The sequence below is a fragment of the Athene noctua genome, chromosome 4 (assembly GCF_965140245.1).
Source record: "Athene noctua chromosome 4, bAthNoc1.hap1.1, whole genome shotgun sequence".
NCBI classification, from domain to species: domain Eukaryota; kingdom Metazoa; phylum Chordata; class Aves; order Strigiformes; family Strigidae; genus Athene; species Athene noctua.
In genome coordinates, this window is record NC_134040.1 from 26897495 (window position 1) to 26915815 (window position 18321).

The 18321-nt window shown below is 38.8% G+C and overlaps 1 protein-coding gene across 9 annotated transcripts in view; it reads right to left on the minus strand.

The window, feature by feature from the left end:
- Positions 1-18321, minus strand: part of APBB2 (amyloid beta precursor protein binding family B member 2) — a 192777-nt gene that overhangs the window by 47996 nt on the left and 126460 nt on the right. For all 9 annotated transcript variants that reach the window (XM_074904700.1, XM_074904704.1, XM_074904699.1 and 6 more), the window contains one exon: positions 2231-2377. In XM_074904700.1, coding sequence (XP_074760801.1) covers positions 2231-2377 — 147 coding nt within the window. The remainder of the gene's footprint in view (positions 1-2230; positions 2378-18321) is intronic.

The window sequence follows — 18321 nt, forward strand, 5'->3', positions numbered from 1 at the left end:
CTTAGATTTTACAGAACCATGGAAATTAGAAATTTACAGGGAATTTCATTTGGAGGGAAGTGGAGAGCATGAAATCCCACATTAAAGCCAGTGACAAAGCTTCTGTGGGGTCAGGTTTTTACTCAGAGTGTGTGTGGGCTTTGTGGTTTTTAAATCATTAAAATTTGGGAATGGTCCTAGTCCCAATTTCACTTTCATTACTTTCTAGATAAAATAAATCTTTAGGCAATCTTAAGATTCTTATCTGCAGTCACCAGTTCTACCTTCATAATAGATTTATGCTGCATGTGCACCATCTGATATGTCAGTGATGAGCACACTTTTTTCAGATGCCTCTCTAAAACTTGCCTTTTCCAATCACTCTTGAAGCATTACATTGCCAGCAGAAAAATGTGGTTGTAATGATTTCTTTTAAAATCAAGAAGACAATTTACTTCAGGGGCCACCTATTCAAGCACAGTGTCTCTATTGTTTCGACAGGTTGATTTTTTCTGTTTTCTTATGAATAGCATTCTTAATTAAAACTTCCATTCAAGAAGGCCAAAACTTTTCATCAGTTTGGCTTGAAAATCTTTAAGGGTTTCCAAGAAAGAACAATGGGATTGACAGAGAAATATGGAAAAATTTTAATATTCATTCTTAAACCAAAATAAAGCACATGCTTTCAAAGCAAACAATGTATTTCAAGTTGATCAAAGTTATGTCATCTGAAAAAAGGATGGGACTGCACACATGTAAAGAGAATAGGGGTTTTTCCCTCCTGGGGTCAGCAGTAAGTCCAAAGTCCATGACTGACACATCTCTGTTTGTCTAGCTACATTAACTAAATAAAACTGCTCCCAAAAATAAAGAGAAGGAAGACCAATGTTACCTTGTTCATTTATATATACAATATAAATTTCTTACATTAAAAAAGCCCTTCTGAAATAACTTTAAATAGATAGGGCATTGTAACTGTGTCCCTTGAAATATCACATTCATTTTTAAACAGGCAGTTTTCTCCCAGTTGCTCCTCTGAAGTGTCTGTGCATTGCTGTGGTCATAGCCAGGACACTGGACACAAGCTTTAGACTCTAACAATAACCTGCGAGACTGAAGGATATTCTTCCTAAAATTTTTACTGAAACAGACAAGTCTTTCTTTTAATTCCACTTCTGTTCAGTAGTGTTGTTTCTCTTAGATCACACAAGCATCAGTGAAGGTAACAACATTCACTCTTATGTCAGTTTTGCATTCAGATCTTGTGTAGTAAATCCACATTAGTGTAACCCTTCTGAAAACAAGTCAGGAGAGAGGTGGAGAATAAGATCTGGCTGAAGTTCAAGTTGCTCCATGATCAATCAAATAACAAAGATGTTTTTCTATGGGTTTGTCTCCTTTGTCCTCTATGTCCCACCACTATAACCCAGTTCTTCCCTTCTTCTTGTTTCACTTACTGAACCCTCCACACTTTCCAACCCTTCAGCTGTCCCCAGAGCACCTCTTTTCCACACCACAATACCTCTAGCTTTCTTCCTCTTTCTCCCTATGCTCCCACAGTGTTACCCTGTCTCTGCTGCCAATTCAGAAAGAAGCACAGAGCTTTCACAGTTCAGCTGGTGAAGGTGAATCCACCACCAAACCAAGAGAGAGAGCTGGGCTCTCTGTTTTTCCCTCACTGTGTGGGAATTTGGCATCCTTCAAAATTGGATGATACTGGTGAACAGATTCAAGAGTTATTGGAGTGGAACCAACAGACAAACTGATAACATAAAATTAATTTCCTTCTGAAACACTGATAATCATCTTAAAATAAGCCATCTGTCCATCAGCCTCAATCTTCTCATACATTTTAGAAGCATGGATCACACCAGTCTGGATTGCCTTGAAGTCTTTTTGTTACTGGGAAAAACGTGTGAAAATGCTGTTTCAAAGCACCAGTCTCAAACCTCTGGTCAGGAGACAGACTTCCACTGATTTCAACAGTTTGTCCCAACACTGTTGCACAGGTGGGTACTACCACAGGTATAAACATGAAGATAGGTCTTTGTGGCACCTGCTGTCTTGAAAAGTTTGGAACAAAACCATCAACACTTTCCTTGAACCCTTTTATATTTTTTGGCAGTGCCAGCTGGGATAGGGAAATCCCAAACACAAAGTGGACATATTTGCCTACAGAGTTGTTCTTTCAAGATGTTTTACGACATGAGAGGTATGTTCCAAGAGGAGGAGAAGTTCACCCCATTCTTACCTCTCCCCAAATGCCAACAGTGTCTCTGATGTCGTTTTTACAGTAAGAGAGTTGTCTGATGCAATTGTTCACAGCAACACTGCTTTTTCCAGGAGCAAGATCTTCTTCTGCCATTTCTACCCAGCCCAGAGATCGCACAGCAAAGCACTAAAAAGAAACCAGAAAATACCTGAACATGTATCAGAGCACACAACATGCTGCTGTATTCAGCTATGGAAATCTTGCCATGAAACAGAAATTACTCAGTTAGGGTTAAAGATTCCTGGCTAGAAGGGGAATAAAATCAAGGTCTTGTAGATGAGCTTATGCTCAAAGATATGTAAATTTAAATATAATTTGAGAATGCAAAGTAAAATATTCAAAGGAACAAAAAAGAATACATGACTTGTCAGGAAAGGTATCTGTGGAGGTAACAGTAATGCTTTATAATAAAAAGCTTTTGTTAATATAAAGGAGGAAACAAGGGAGTGGTACAAACAGTAGGACACACACAAACACAGAAAAATAAAGGAAAAAGCCTAACTATAGATACAGTAGAACTGAAATTTTAGCTACTATCTAGAGTTCTAACTTTAAAAAAAGAAGATACTATTGGATTATGTCTGTTGTGAGATTCACACTCATGGTTTTTATCTCACTGCCTGGCTCTTAATCAGAAATCATAGAATCATAGAATGATTTGGGTTGGAAGGGACCTTAAAGCTCATCTAGTTCCAACCCCCCTGCCATGGACAGGGACACCTTCCATTAGACCAGGTTGCCCAAAGCCCCGTCCAAACTGGCCTTGAACACTGCCAGGGAGGGAGCAGCCACAACTTCTCATGGCAACCTGTTCCAGTGCCTCACCACCCCAGCTGTAAATAATTTCTTCCTTATATTTAATCCAAGTCTACCCTCTTTCAGTTTAAAGCCATTATCCCTCGTCCTATCACTACACTCCCTGATCAAAAGTCCCTCCCCATCTTTCCTGTAGGCACCCTTTAGGTACTGGAAGGTCACTATAATGTCTCCCTGGAGCCTTCTCTTCTCCAGGCTGAACAACCCCAACTCTCTCAGCCTGTCCTCATAAGGGAGGTGCTCCAGACCCTGATCATCTTTGTGGCCCTCCTCTGGGCTTGCTCTAACAGGTCGATGTCCTTCTTATGCTGGGGGCCCCAGAGCTAGACACAATGCTGCAGGTGGGCTCTTGTGAGGGTGGAGTAGAGTGGGAGAATCATCTTCCATGACCTGTTGGTCACACTCCTCTTGATGCAGCCCAGGATATGGTTGGCTTTCTGGGCTGTGAGTGCACATTGCTGGCTCACAGTCAGTCTTCCATCCACCAATACCCCCAAGTCCTTCTCTGCAGGGCTGCTCTCAACCCACTCATGGCCCAGCCTGTATTTGTGCCTGGGATTGCCCTGACCCATATGCAGGACCTTGCACTTGGCCTTGTGGAACTTCATGAGGTTCGCACAGGCCCACCTCTCCAGCCTGTCCAGGTTCCTCTGGATGACATCCCTTCCCTCCAGTGTGTCGACTGCACCACGCAGCTTGGTGTCACTGGCAAACTTGCTGAGGGTGCACTCAGTCCCACTGTCCATGTTGCCAGCAAAGATGCTGAACACTGCCAGTCCTGATACTGAACACTGAGGAACGCCACTTGTCGTTGCTCTCCACTTGGACGTCGAGCTGTTGACTACAACATTTTGATTGTGACCATCCAGCCAATTTCTTATCTACCAAGTGGTCCATCTGTCAAATTCATTTTTTGGTGGATTACAGCAATCATTTCTACAGTAAGTTTAACTAATATAGCAAACAATAACAAAATTCAAAGCATTAACAAAAAGATAAGCTATCATAAGAGGAAAGCAGGCTTTTTCTAGAAGTTGAAAATGACCTTTAAAATAAAACAATCTAATTATACAGTTTTTTAGCAGAAGGATGTTTAGCCAACCACAGCACTCAGTTGGCAGAACAAGCCAAGGCGACATTACTTTGCACATACGGTGCTTTTTGCAAACAAAACAAAATGGGAGAAATTGAATGGCAACATCTCTACCCTACATTTACTAGGGTAGAGAATAAAAAGCTTGAATTCTGAAAAAAACTCACACATTCGCTCTCAAGCTTTAGGGTGAAATACAGACCTCACACTAAGTCAACGGGACTTTGTCTATAAGACCAAGATTTCCTCCAAAGAACATCATGGGTATCTCATTCTCAAACTGCAATGCACTGCCAGAGAAGGATGCACAACAGACTTACTGGTGTACCTTGTTAATAGGCACACCAAGCATTTATGATGTTCCCTAAAGGTTCAGCAATAATCGTTTCTGAATGATCCCATACCAAATTCCTGCTCTCTTCTAGGTGTTTAATATGGCAACACCACCACTGAATGCTGCCAGATCAAATCCCGCCCTTTCTCTGAGCTTGGCTTCCCTGTGACTCTTTGCTCGATTAGATAGAGCACCAGCACTGACATGAAGTTGCACTCAGTTCTCATACCTGAATCCTCCTTGATAGCCATGATGACTCCTACGCAGGTGCAGGATTTGGCAGGCACAAATTCCAAAAGTAGAAGTGAGACAATTTACAATAATCAACTGAAAATCTGCCATCATATAACATCTCCTTCACCCCAAGCCTCCCCTTGCCAAGACGGATCAAGTACTGACGTTGATTATGTCAAAGTACTCAGTCCTTGAGTAACACTGAAGCAAGCAGGGTACCGTATGTTTCTTCTGAAATGTTATCCTGTTCTGAAATGCTACACAGTTCTGGCAAACTGACTTGCAATTATTTCAGTCAATGCAGTTTCCTGTTAGGTAGTGAGCGCAATTTTGACCTTGCAAAGACCAACACTCAATGTCCAGCACTGCTGCCTTATGTCACAGAGGTTTCTTTGCAGTCAGCAGCATCCTGCAGGTCTCAGGGAGGCAGGCAATGATCCTGGGAGCTGCTTGAAGGAAGCTGGCACTGGTGACTGCTGGGAGCCCCGCTGCCTCCAGTGGGACCCTGCCCACATGGGCACTCAGCCCAGAAGCAGCAAGAGCAGGCCCACACTGGAGTTACCAATTAATCCTTCTTCTTGAGATGCAGTAAATAAATCAGCTTTAGAGTTCAAAAGCTGACACTGAGTATTCATTTCCCACCTTTTAAAAACTGCTGTGAAGTGGGTGAGGAGATCAAGTTCACACACCATCACTGGTGTGCCATTTGGGAACCACTGCCCTCAGAAAAAGACCCCAAAACACCAAGGTATTTTTAATATGTGTAATATGTCAACTTTGGCAAACTAAGGGAGGAACAAAATTCACCAGTGGGAAAAAAGATTAATGGGTTTCTCCCTCCTTCCCTTTAAAACTTCTCTCCTCCTTTAGCCTTCTTTCAGCTTGCACAATGCACTCATCCAAACTACTTCACCAAGCAGAAAACCCAGCCTAAGAGCCTGTCTCTTGTACTAACAATGCATCTCATGAAAGGCATTAGACAACAAATACACCCTGTAAATTGTGTGTAAGCCTTTAGAGAGCGTGGGTAAAAAATTAAAGCCTTGCATGCCTCCAGATTTTTTGTGGATTTTTTTTTTTTTTTCCTTGCTTTACAAACAAGGAAACCAATATGCAAATTCTCCTACACTGTTGCTTCCTGACCCAGCTCTGCTGGAAATCCACAAAAGTGCTGTCTTTCAGATTTTAAAGGGAGATGAAGGAGAAGGTGAAAGAGGAAACAAAGGAGGGGTCACCACTCACGGGTGCTCTTCACTTCAAGGCTACACAAGATATTAAAATATCAATTTTTTAGCAATTATTAAGGTTATCTAATCTCAAGATTGCAAAATTGGTTTTGGCAGGAGATGCTCATGAATTTTGCTGAAAGTGCTGCAATGCCCATTGGGGTATTAAATATTTATCTTTGCAAGCTTTTAAAATACAGATTTTTACTGTGCCAGAAGAAATGTGGGGTTTTTTACAATTATTTCAATATTAAATTTAATAACAGAATACTAGCAGAGAAACATTTTCTAAATCATCTCGAGAGGTGAAAAACTAAGTATATACAGTAAGCATACTGTTTACTCATTACTATTCATATCTCAACCACTTCTGCAATTTGTTAGCTGATTTCCAAACACAAAGATAAATATAGTCCTTGCACTGAACAGAGTATATTGTAAGGCAAAAAACTGGTGAAAGACAATCAGTTTAAGTTGAGAGCAGGTAAACATCTTATTAGTAAAGACAGTGAACTGTTTTGGTATTTTTTTCCTGACCATTTTTATTCTATGCTTAAAATTCTCCAGCGGTGAGATCCACTATATTTCCTTCCCACTGTCATGACTGTAGAGTGAGCTGAATGAGACACTCTTGTCCATCTCACGGATTCCCCTTTGTGTGAAGGGTTTGGCTTCCTTCCCCACTTCTATCCACTCTCAGTGCTTCCAAGCTAGGTAGACATGAGAAGCCCTGTTGGCTTCTGGAACCTGGCAAGATTTTGTTTGTGTGTTTTATAAGAAGCCCTTACCATAACCCAAATAACATGCTCTGGAACAGTTTCATCAAAACAAACTGATTTCCCAAAGACTTGATGCAAAGAAAAAAGGTCTCAATAAAATCCAGAAAGACTCAACACCTGACTCACAAGGCAATGCAGGTACCTGAGAACATTCAAGAATTCAAGGTCCAAGAAACATTCTTATGATCAAAATACACGTAAAGACCAAAACCTTTCTACTTCCTGGTTAAATGAATACAAGTGCTGGCATGATCATGCAGATTTCAGCACTAGAAAACATGAGGACTCAAGAGTAATATGCTATAGATACCACAGTTTATTCATCATCAGTTTAAGTATATATACACACACCTATAGGGTGGGAGAGCAGTGGAAGTGTGTGCACACAGGCCTGCATTCCCCTCTCTCTCTGCACATTGCCAGCAACCGTATTATAAAAGATCCACTTCATGTTTTATTGTTAGTGGGTTTTCGCCTCTTAATTGACTCAGAGGTTCTCTTTAAAGCAATAAAGCACAAAACCCCAATAGAAACAAACCACCTAGTGTCTCCAATCAGGTATGACCTAATTCTTACACCAGGGCTAGCTGAGTTCACCATGACAGCAGAGTTGATTAGTTCTCTAGCATGCTGATACAGCATCATGGTTCCCTGGCTCACACCAATGATACTCACTAGTTAAGAGATAAAGTGCTTCTTTTGATCTGAGAAGGCTTTGCTAATGCCCCTCTCTTCTCCTGGAACTAATATCTAGAGCCAAAAAAAGCCAAGCTGAAAAACAAAGTGCAGCTTGACTAACAGTCTATGAGCTCAGTAAAATAGACATTCCTGGTAATGCCATTTGGTTAAGCATCTTTGCTTGAGGGTCACAGATAGTTACTGGCAAATCATAATTATTGGCCCATCATAATTTCAAAGTAATCCAGATGCCAGTTTTTGGTTTACAGTAGTATACCTAATTTCTCTGTTAAGAGAATAAACAAATAACCCTTGTATTATGTTATTCATTATCAGTATTAACTTACAAGATAGAATCTTTTCTCAAAATCAGTTTTCTCTGCCTGATCAGACCCTCTTCTTTATCTTAAAATCAAAATTCTAAAAAGGATGATTTAAATAACCATATTTGAATAAAGATAAGAGAAACATGATTTTCCTGTCTTCTTGTTCCCAGACTCTTTCCAAGAGCTAACAATGAAAAACAGGTTTGAAGAAAAACAAAGAAAGTTGGTAAGTACAGCAGGACAAAAAAGATTTAGGAATTATATACAGTATTTCGATCATTGTTATTTGGGATCAGGAAGATCAAAGATAGTACCACGAACACTGCATGTCTGAGAGAAGTAAATGAAAAAACATCACATAAACCATGGTATGTCAATAATCTTGTATTCTCATCTTGACTTAAGACTTCACATTTCCCGATAGGCTACACAGGACATTGTGCAAAGAAAGTACAGAGGGGAAAAAAGGCCACCTTATCACACACTGCCTCATGAAAAGACAGGTGAACAAAAATGAAAACACAGGTATCACCACTCAGTTTTACATTTCTGGGGAACACATGTTTGCATGGTTGCAAATCCAATTACTGTTTCAGAGTTAATGATCTGTAGCCAAAGAACCAAACTCATAAATGATGTAATCCAAACTGTAAAAAGCTGTAAACCTCCTCACAGTGCAGTTCTGATCTAAGTATCACCTAAAGCTGGGGTGTTTTAGGTTTGAAGGAGTGAACAAACCATGGAACACACTTCTCTTTGGCATCGTAAAACATCCACCACAGGGTAGGGTTTTGCTCTGAAGCAGCTTTTCCAAGAGGAACTCCAGAAGGAGCTTTGACAGGAATGCAGAACCATGACAAATGGCTGCACATAAGCAAATGCCACAACTCTAGCTGTTGTCTCATGTAGTGCTAAGTATGTACTTTTAAAAAAACCCATAAAAATAAGAAAACCAAAGCAAATACAGTCCCCTACAAGACAGTGGACGAGAGATCAATTATACAACTGATGGCAGAGTACTATTGGAAACTGCATGGGTCATAAGGGCATGGGTAGAAAGAGAAAATGCATTAGAACATCAGTTTGAGAACAACAAAAAACCACAGACATTGTTTTTCAGATCACACAGCTGTTGGTAGCTACTATGAACATCTACATTAGAGTATGTTTGCCTTGATGATTTAAATCTGTGCTACTAATTTCTTCTCTACTTCTGAGCCTACAGGACTTGGTTTTGAGCAGCTTCCCTTTGTTTCCCTTTGTTTTTCTTTTTTAAAGGTTATATCTTTTTGCAGACATACAGAAGTTGTTACAGTATTTAATAAGGCCTTTTATCACAGACCACTGAGCAGGCTTGTGCCTGAGACACAACATGTAGGTCACATAATTAACCGTTTCTTATGCAGCCAACACAATCTTAGAAATTTCACTTACATTTTCTTTAATAGTTTTAAAATAAATCAAACATATTATTTTATGCTTTAGAAGATCAAGTATCATAAAATATAGCCACTCTATTCTGAGAAAGAAGTATGTTCCAGTATATTTGCCTGCTACACATCAAGAATGCTTGCATTGATTTAATATGAAAATACTGGAGATGATCAAAGCTAAACTGAGTAACAAAAGAATAAAGAGATCTTATGCAATTAATGAATAAGCACTGTCATTAAACTGACATAAATAGTCTGCAATGCATGCATATTTTCTCAGAGAAATACTGTCGATTTTCACACAAAAATGCTTAATTACAAAAAATTTAAAATGCAGAATCAGAAACATACTAAGATTTTTCAACATTTCCAGCTTTCTGTTGCAGTTCATGTTGTATTACTGGAATTGCTGAAAATGTGCATGTAATAAAAAAATAATCATACAGCTATTCAGGTCATGAAAGATCTCAGAAATCCACTAATAATTGCTATTTCAAGCAATTTATTATAAACTAAACTGTGGAATAAAATATGAGGGCTTTAAAATACTGTAAAAACAACTTTATAATAAATTACTTTTCTAGAGCAGGTCAATATTGAATTTCTGCTCTGGAAGTCCCTTATTCATTTTCCTGGACACTACAGTCTCTTTTTTTCCCAGATTCGCAGACTCTAACACATAGGATGACAGAAGTCCCTCTCTTGTTTTCAGTTTAATACTTCTGTCTCAGTGCTTCTTGATGGCTCATAGCCAAAGATCAAATCTGCTCTGTCAAGGCAAGAAAATGTTGCAGGACCATTGTGCTGGTTCAAAATTTTTTTAATCCAAATTTCTTATTCATTACTGTATTTCTGAATTAAGTAAAAAATCTAGTCACTTGAGCAAAAACTGTAATGAATGCTATTATTCTCTACTAATACCCTTTTGCTGTATGTAGTTCTGAAGAAGAAATTAAAGCCACCTTATTCTTTTCTCCAGTCTTCTCCGTAAAGAACAGACTTTGACTTTAGATGCTTTGCAGATACCCTGACTTCACATCCTAAAGGGACTTTGCTTTGAGCTAAGGGTGTTTTGGGTTTCATTCTAATAGAGTGAAATAAAAACTGTGCTTCCTTAGTGAAGAAAAGGCAGACATATTTTTCACCAGGAACTAATAAAGGATGATAGTTGTAATGATGCTCAAATTATGGTCTATAGTTGACCATATTAATCTTCAGTTGAAGAATAACTGAACTGTTAGGATAACTCAAGCAGGTTTCACTATTCTGCAACATGCAAAAATAACTCCAACAAACGTACATATGCTTTGTCAGTAAAGACAAGCCTGGAGGAGTTTACAGGGCATGAAAGAATGTGTGCATTCATTTCTTACAAATTAATGCTCTGCACTTGTTAATTTTAACCATAAATGTTGTATTTTTTCTGATAACGGCTCTTGTGCAGCACTTTTAGTATATTGTGGTGTATAATTTCAAAGGTAACATGCCTGACATCCAACTTAAAAAGCAATAACCTTTAGGTGAACTCTTGACATTACTGAATCAATGGAGAAAAACCTTCTGTCTTCACTAGACTCAGAATTTCATGTCTCTTTAGAAGCAACATTGTTGAGAGTAATTTGTTTTCTGCAGAAATTACGTTTACAACAGGATCCAATGTCAATGAAGTTAAATCGCTGTTGATCGACTCCCACTCTTTGAAAAAGACTCAGATAAACATGAATCCCAAGTCCAGAAATCCTGAGCCCTGGTGGGCCTCCCTGCAGCACCGTGGAACAATCATCTTCAAACATATGGAATAACATATACCCTAGTAGGAGCAACATGGCATTATGATATACTGCATCTCTCATGTTTTTAAATCTCTTAAGAGATAAATATTACCTCCCACTCCCTTTTCTCTTTGATGAAATGCAGGAAACTGCATGGCAAAGATGACTTTTTTTTTTAAGTGAAATTTTAAAGGTAGAACCAATACCAAAATAAATATACATACTAGCTAGAGCTATATAAATATTGCTCTGTCATTCAACACAATGTTCCATTTTAATTAATTTTTAAATTAACTTCCTCCATAAATGTACCTATCAGTGGGTCCACAACGGACAAATAACACACCAAGCTTGTACCATGTTGTTTTCAAACTGTGTATATACAATATATAACACACATATAACATATACAAAATATATATATTTTTATATATATATATGTACACTCACACATAAATACACACTGTGCTTTTTTCATTTAAAATCTATGCAATGACATGGTGAACTTTGTGACACTGCAGACTAAACCAGGCTATTTCCTCGAGCTGCCCTAAACTGGCAAGCTAATGTAAATAATTGAAGAGAAATACAAATACATCATCTGATCATTTTGTAGCAGCAAGATGATGAACAGACATTCAACAGGCAGTTCATGATCAACAAGCAAATCTAAAGCTGGAGGTGACAGAGGATACATATTGTTTTAGAGGCGAAATGGTCCGTCTCTAGTGGGGAGCGTGGAGCGCTGCAAGCTGTGATTACCTCTGCAGTGTATAAGCAAAGACGCCAGTGAGCTGATGCAGAGGTCTGCCAGCAATACCAGCAGAGGCTGAGCTGAACTGGGAGCTGTCTGCAGACTGAACCCATCAGTCTGTAGAGTGGCAACAGGAGATTTTTGCCTGTGGGAAATGAGTATCATGGAGACTGCTTCTTTCCCCAGTTTCTGTTCGCTCCTGAGGGCCCCCTTCATCAATCATACACAAAGTACTGCTGGCCCAGAAAGAGTTTATGGTGCCGCACCACAAAACAGTGAATAAACGGATTAAAACCAATTACAAATAAGAAACATTAAAATATTAGGAAGTGCAAATTCTTCAAAAAAACCCCAACAAACCCAAACCTGTTCTTAGAGCAGCAGCTAGGTTTTTGTGTTCTGCTCAACAACCATGGTTTGTTAAATGGTTGTATACAGCAAGACGCTGCACACAGATCCCCAACCAAGAAAAACCGCACTGCGCATCTCCATGTGAAATGGTACTGAAGATGACACTGGCACTCTGACCTAGTGAAGTAATAGAAAACTCTTCTTAAACAGCCACCACCAGGCAAAACAGCATTGTTAAAAAAAAATAAATAATTTAAATCAAGTATATTCATATTTTCTCAAACATGGCCAGCACTTCCTGGTAAAGTAGTTACAGTTTTAACATCACTGTTTCACTTTGCAAAGGGTAATAGTTCCCGTCACTGGGATGCCACAGGAGAACATTCTGTGCCCCACGGTTGTGATTTCATAGGCAGAACATGCTGGCTCCGGCGCCACCTGGCCTGGCTGGCAGCCCGGGAAGCTACCTCCCCACCACGAGAGCGGTCACTGGTGTGCACCTGAACTGCTCATGCAACCTGGCCGCTCACGGCACTCACAAGGTAGTAACGGCTTCAAGGGACCCACACAGCTCACATCTGCATTATTTATCCTCCTGTAATGTAACTCCTATCTATGTGCCTACTACTCCCAATAATTCCTGATCAACAAAGTCACTGTCAATACTGGAACTTTACAGGCCAAGAACATATTCTGATTTGATCTGAAACAAAAGCATTCCTATATTTTACCTTCTCTTTCCCCAATGCTGTAGAAATCCAGCAGCCAAATGCAAGCCTTTTGTACAGTGTATCTTAATAAAACAAATACGGATAACACCCCCAAATTCAAGATATAGTTATTGCATTACAAACCTGGAAATTAGTGGTAAATTCTAAAGCAGTTTCCATTCTCTTTCACAGGAGGAACAGCTTTGTGATATATTTTTCTAAGGAAGGTTATAAGTTAAAATCTCTCTCTCTACATCACTCTTGCTCTTCAGTCACCCATGTCCTGATCCTGCATGACGGGTTTTCATCTAATTAGATCCCAGAAATACTAGATCCCAGACATATATGGGATTTCCAGGAGTGACATGTAATAGTGTGCAGGATCTAATTATATATATTGAAGGGCTCAAGAAATTAAAGTACATTACCCCAGATATTTATATTATACATATAACAAACATACTGTAACTCTCTGTACCATTAAAAAAGTAAATTGCTTAGATTTGGGAAAACATTACATTGTCCTCTGCTCGGGACTAATCTTCATATTCAATTAAACAAGATTCCATTTACGAACAAGGTGGAAGCACATATCCTCTAGATGGAAATCCGTATTATGATGTACCTCACAACACAACATTATCACTTATAACATCACCTAATGACACAGTAGATGTCAATGGTAATAAGTTATCAATCACAGAGAGAGAATGAATGAGCAAACACAGTCTGCAAAAGTACTAATGTACAAAATGCAAAAGACATTATTTAAAAAAAATTGTTGAAATGTATCTTAGTGGTTCAGTCTGCTATTTCTAAAAATGCTTTTGAAGAAGAATGTTTTCAAGCACCTGCATCATTTACCTGCAGCATCTCCATAGCTGGGAGGGTGCCTTAATGCTGCTAATAGCAAACAGCCAAATTCAGAAACAAACAACCAGTTTAGAAACTGCTGTCCCCATCACTCACCATGGCTACCCAGAAGCTGCAAGGATGGAAAGATGGATAAACTTTTGCTATACTATAGTAATTGTCAAGGCTGACCTCCTTCTGATTAAGCACCGAATCTTTGAAACAGAAGATCTGTGTTTTGAAAGCTATTAAAATGACTACATGGATCATGGGAGGGGGAAGAAACCAAGGACACCTTTTTGTTTTTGAAAGAAACAAGGAAAAAAACCCTAACCCCAAACTCCACTACTGTGCTTACTTTGGTTTTAGGTTGGGTTTTTGCTTATTTTTTGAAGATTTTATTCCCAGATTGTCATTCTTCCCTCTGGAAGCCTAAAATAAGCCAATACTAAAAGGCAACATTTTTTTTTTTTTAAACTATGGAACTCTTCTGCTATAGTTCTCTTGACTTAAAGTACTGAAGAATATAACTTAAGGAAGATCCATGAGAACTGAGCATAATCTGCTTTCCTGCATTTTGTGAAACAATTTCCACACAATCTCATCAGTGCAAAAATCAGTATCTCCAAAGACACGCTTAGTTTTCTGTTGGCAGTAGTTTAGTGTTAAAAGATCTATGTACACACCGTTTAGGCCAATCCCCCAAATACAAAATTCTGCTGTTCACAAGAAACTTTCAGTTACTGGCAATAAGATTCTTTGAAATACAAAACAAAACAACCAACCTCTCCCTCCTGACCAAGGTGCTATTCAAATTGTTGAGATGAAGACCAGAACTTTTATTCTGCTCACTCTTATAAATTTATAAGCACCGGTTATAATCATGGCTTAAGTTGCAACTAAAATGATTACCTATTAAGAAGCTGAAAAAGTAAATTAAATTATGTGTCAGGAACTTTCCAATAGAGATTATGGACCTTTTAAAGCTACCTGACAAGACCCCAGAAAACTTCCACCCAAAGTAACAAATCTGATTGCCCATGGTTAAAATTAACCATAGAAAAACACAGAGCTGCTACAACAGCCAGGAAAACAAGGACTCATAAGAAGATGGTAACCCTCCTAGCCTCATTATGAACAATTAAAAGCACTTGGCTTGTTTACTTTAATAAAACTAATCTGAAGAAAAGATGTAATTGCCTGCTATAAATGCATTAGAAGATGGCTCAACACAGAAAAAGAGAAAATGGCCTCAAAAAGTTTAGGTTAAAAGGTTTTTGACCAAAGGAAGGTAATACTTAATCAGTTTGTCAGCAAGACCAGTCAAACTGGCAAACTCAAAAATGTTTAAGGAGAAAATTGAAATTAATACATGGGATTATATATTGTGGTTCCCTATAAGGCTAAAGGAATGAGTTCAAGATTTCTTCTAGTCCTCTATGCTGTAACAGCTCCTATTTCCTAGGGAATGAAAATCAAGGACTGTTTTTAAAAGAAACAAATTCCTATTCCAAAACCAAGCAGAAGTATTATTTTGGAAGAAAAAACTGTTGAAGACATCTAATTTTTCTTTTAGCTTTCATCTTTTTTGTAAGGAGACTTAAGATGGAATAAACTCCTCAGATTCAATTAACTGAATTGAGTCCATTAATTGAAATTAACTGATTTTTTTTTTAAATATCTATATCTAAATATCTATCTAAATATATCTAAATCATGAAATTTAAATACTTGGTATCAGCATCTCCTACCTCTACCCCTCTTGGAAATAAGCCTCCTCCTCTTCCTTTGAGATCCTGACCATTTTCTGGTTTCTAAAGTAGAAAACAAACTTTTGGAGCAACTGCCTAGTACCTCCACAGTTATAAATACATTCTTCCCACTCTTAGCTATCAATATATAGGTGAAACTACTCTAAAATGGTGAGGCTGGAAAGCGAAGCTCTGATGAGCAGGCTAAAGCAGACAGGGGATTCAAAAATCTGTGCTTAACACAAGAAGACTACATTAAGCCTTACCAGAAAACCACATTTAAGAGGAGAGAATAAAGGCAAGCCCAAATGTCAGGCCAAACAGGCCAATTCTGAAAAGGTTTTGGAGAAAGTGAGTCACATGAGCTTTCCATTTTTGATCCCATTCCTAGGGACAGAGACAGGTTTCCCAGGAGGTTCAGTTTCTTCGCATGACTGCAAGAAAAAAATTTAGCATCTTTCTATACTTTTATACATGGCCATCATATTTTACATCAATGTAAAAAGAGATAGCCCAGCAGAATTTACAGTCCAAGATTGGTAAAAGGATCTTTTTATCTCCCTTGAAACTCAATTAGGATGGTGCCGGTTGCTCTATAAATTAACCAGGAAGGTTATGATCTGTCTCCTGGGAAGTACCAATTCAAAACTAATTTCCAGTTGTGCATGTTTCACATACAACTTTAGGATTCTTGTCAAGTGCAATGAGCCATGTCTTCAAGAAATTCCTACCAAAATAAATTACTAAAATCAAGAAGCTGGATGTAATCATTTTCCCCTTTCTCCTCCTTCCCGTTCTCTTTTATGGCCTTGTGCAGACAACCTGCACCAAGATGCCAAGGATATTAGGCTCTGTACTGCATCTTAAGCACATGACGTATAGAGAAACATTTGTTGTTTACTGAAAACTTTGAACACTTTACTGTGTTGCTGTATGAATCACTTTCCTTACAAGAATTACATTAATTATATGACACATTTTCCCAAAACTTGACACTTTTGCAGTGCTACAATCTTTGCAGAAGTTGACAGACTCTGGGGAAGACAACTACTACAGCTTTCCACAAGGTGGCATGGTTCCCTTTGCTGAAAGACAGCACTACTCCGGCCATTGAGGAAATTTACTATTTTTTTTCCCAAACGTACTGGCCACTCTCGTGAATAGGTTTAAATAGGTTTAAGATCTCCAAAATATCTCTGCAAGGTTCATTTTAACAAATTCTTCCAATAGAGAGTTTAAGGAGTTCAAAAAAGCTTCATTCTCTTATGCTAAAGAAAGAGTGCAAAAGCAAACTTCCCTCAAATATAGTTAAGGGATGTCATGTGCCAGAGGAGAGCCTAAGGGACTAAAAAACCTGTTTTTCCAAGTTTCACGTCATCAGTTTCAAATCCTATCAGACTTCTTTCAGTCTTGCAATATTTTGGGTAAAATAGGCTAGCAAGGAATCCACCTACCAGAGCCCCTTCCCATCCATATAAGAATTAAAAAGATCCCAGAGCATTTTCCACAAGTGAAGATTGTCCCTGCTGTTTCCAGACCACTTCCCATCCCCATCGGAACTGCCTGTCCTGTCCTCAGGGCAGAGGCAGATGCACTGAACAGCTCTGCCCACCATCTCTCCACTGCAAAGCAGTATCAGCATTGCTGAGCTTCACCTGCAGGACAACACCTGCCAAAAAAAAAGTGTCTTTTCGCCTCTATTTCTTGTCTTGCTTCTCTCAGTCACTTCTGTGAATGTTTCAGTGCTCAGTTTTGATTACCCATTTAAGTGTCATGAGCATGGTTTTGTCTGAACAGGAGAAACAAAACCAGCTGTGATAGAGGAGGACAAGCTCTTGGCATTGACCCATTTCACAGACACTGGATGGGTAAATTGCATAAATTGCATAATTGCATAAATTTTGACATTTAAACAGCAAGCCAGGGAGAAGGGAGGTGCTGACACAAGTTATTCGTCCACACAAATACTGCCACAGTTCTCCATGCAGGAAGAGCTTCTGATTCTACCCAGTGCAAATCACCTGGTAAAGAGTCAGATGTATCAAAATACAGCCTCCGTACAATGCTTTCCATACTGTAAGGCTTATCATGAAAGGAACAGCTTTCTGGTTCTGAGGACTGGTACCTAATACTCATCACTCCTCCAACTCCATTTACTGTGCTCAGAATTTAGTGCTTGTCATTGTAATGAGCACAGCTGAAACCCTTGCTTTTTAACTGCCAGCCTGCCAAGCAAAACACATTTATTCACATCTGATTTAAACATCACAAGCCAAATAATCAAGATGACAAAGAAGTTTAAGTACCCTGATCAGTCTGTTTTCTCTCCTAAAATATATCATTAATGCTGTTATAATTATTAACTCTGTTACATACTGTCTCCCTGCATATAAGTAGCTTCTGATTCTGTCAGTCACTGCAGGTGTACAGCACAGCCAAAACACTTAAAACTACTTGGATTTACAATTATGTAGATTCACATGCATCCTTAAAAATGGATGCAAGCACAGGGCAAAACTATCAGCAAGACAAATCTGGGAATATGTATAGAAGCATTCAAAACCTTCTGCTACTTCTTTCTCCTCAAAAAACTTAGATTACAACAGTAAAGGCTCTGATTTAATTATGGTGCTTGTTCACATAATGGTCTAATTTTTCTCTGTGAATTTTATCCTCAAACTAGTTTGCATCCTCTGTTCTAAAAGACAAAGTTCCTTGTTTTAAGAAGTAACTTCCTTGTTACTAGCTGAGGGTTCCAGCAGCCACATAAACAAGGAAGAGTACTTTAAAAATGGACAAACTTGACAATAAAGAGCAAATTCTGTCACTCAATGTCCCAGGAAGCTATCTAGCCACGACAAACAACAGAGCCCTCTCTCACCCCGGACAGAAAACTCACTTAGTTGTGCAAGGGGTCGGTTATTACAGTTCGACAGTAGAATCTTGAGATTTAATATGCAA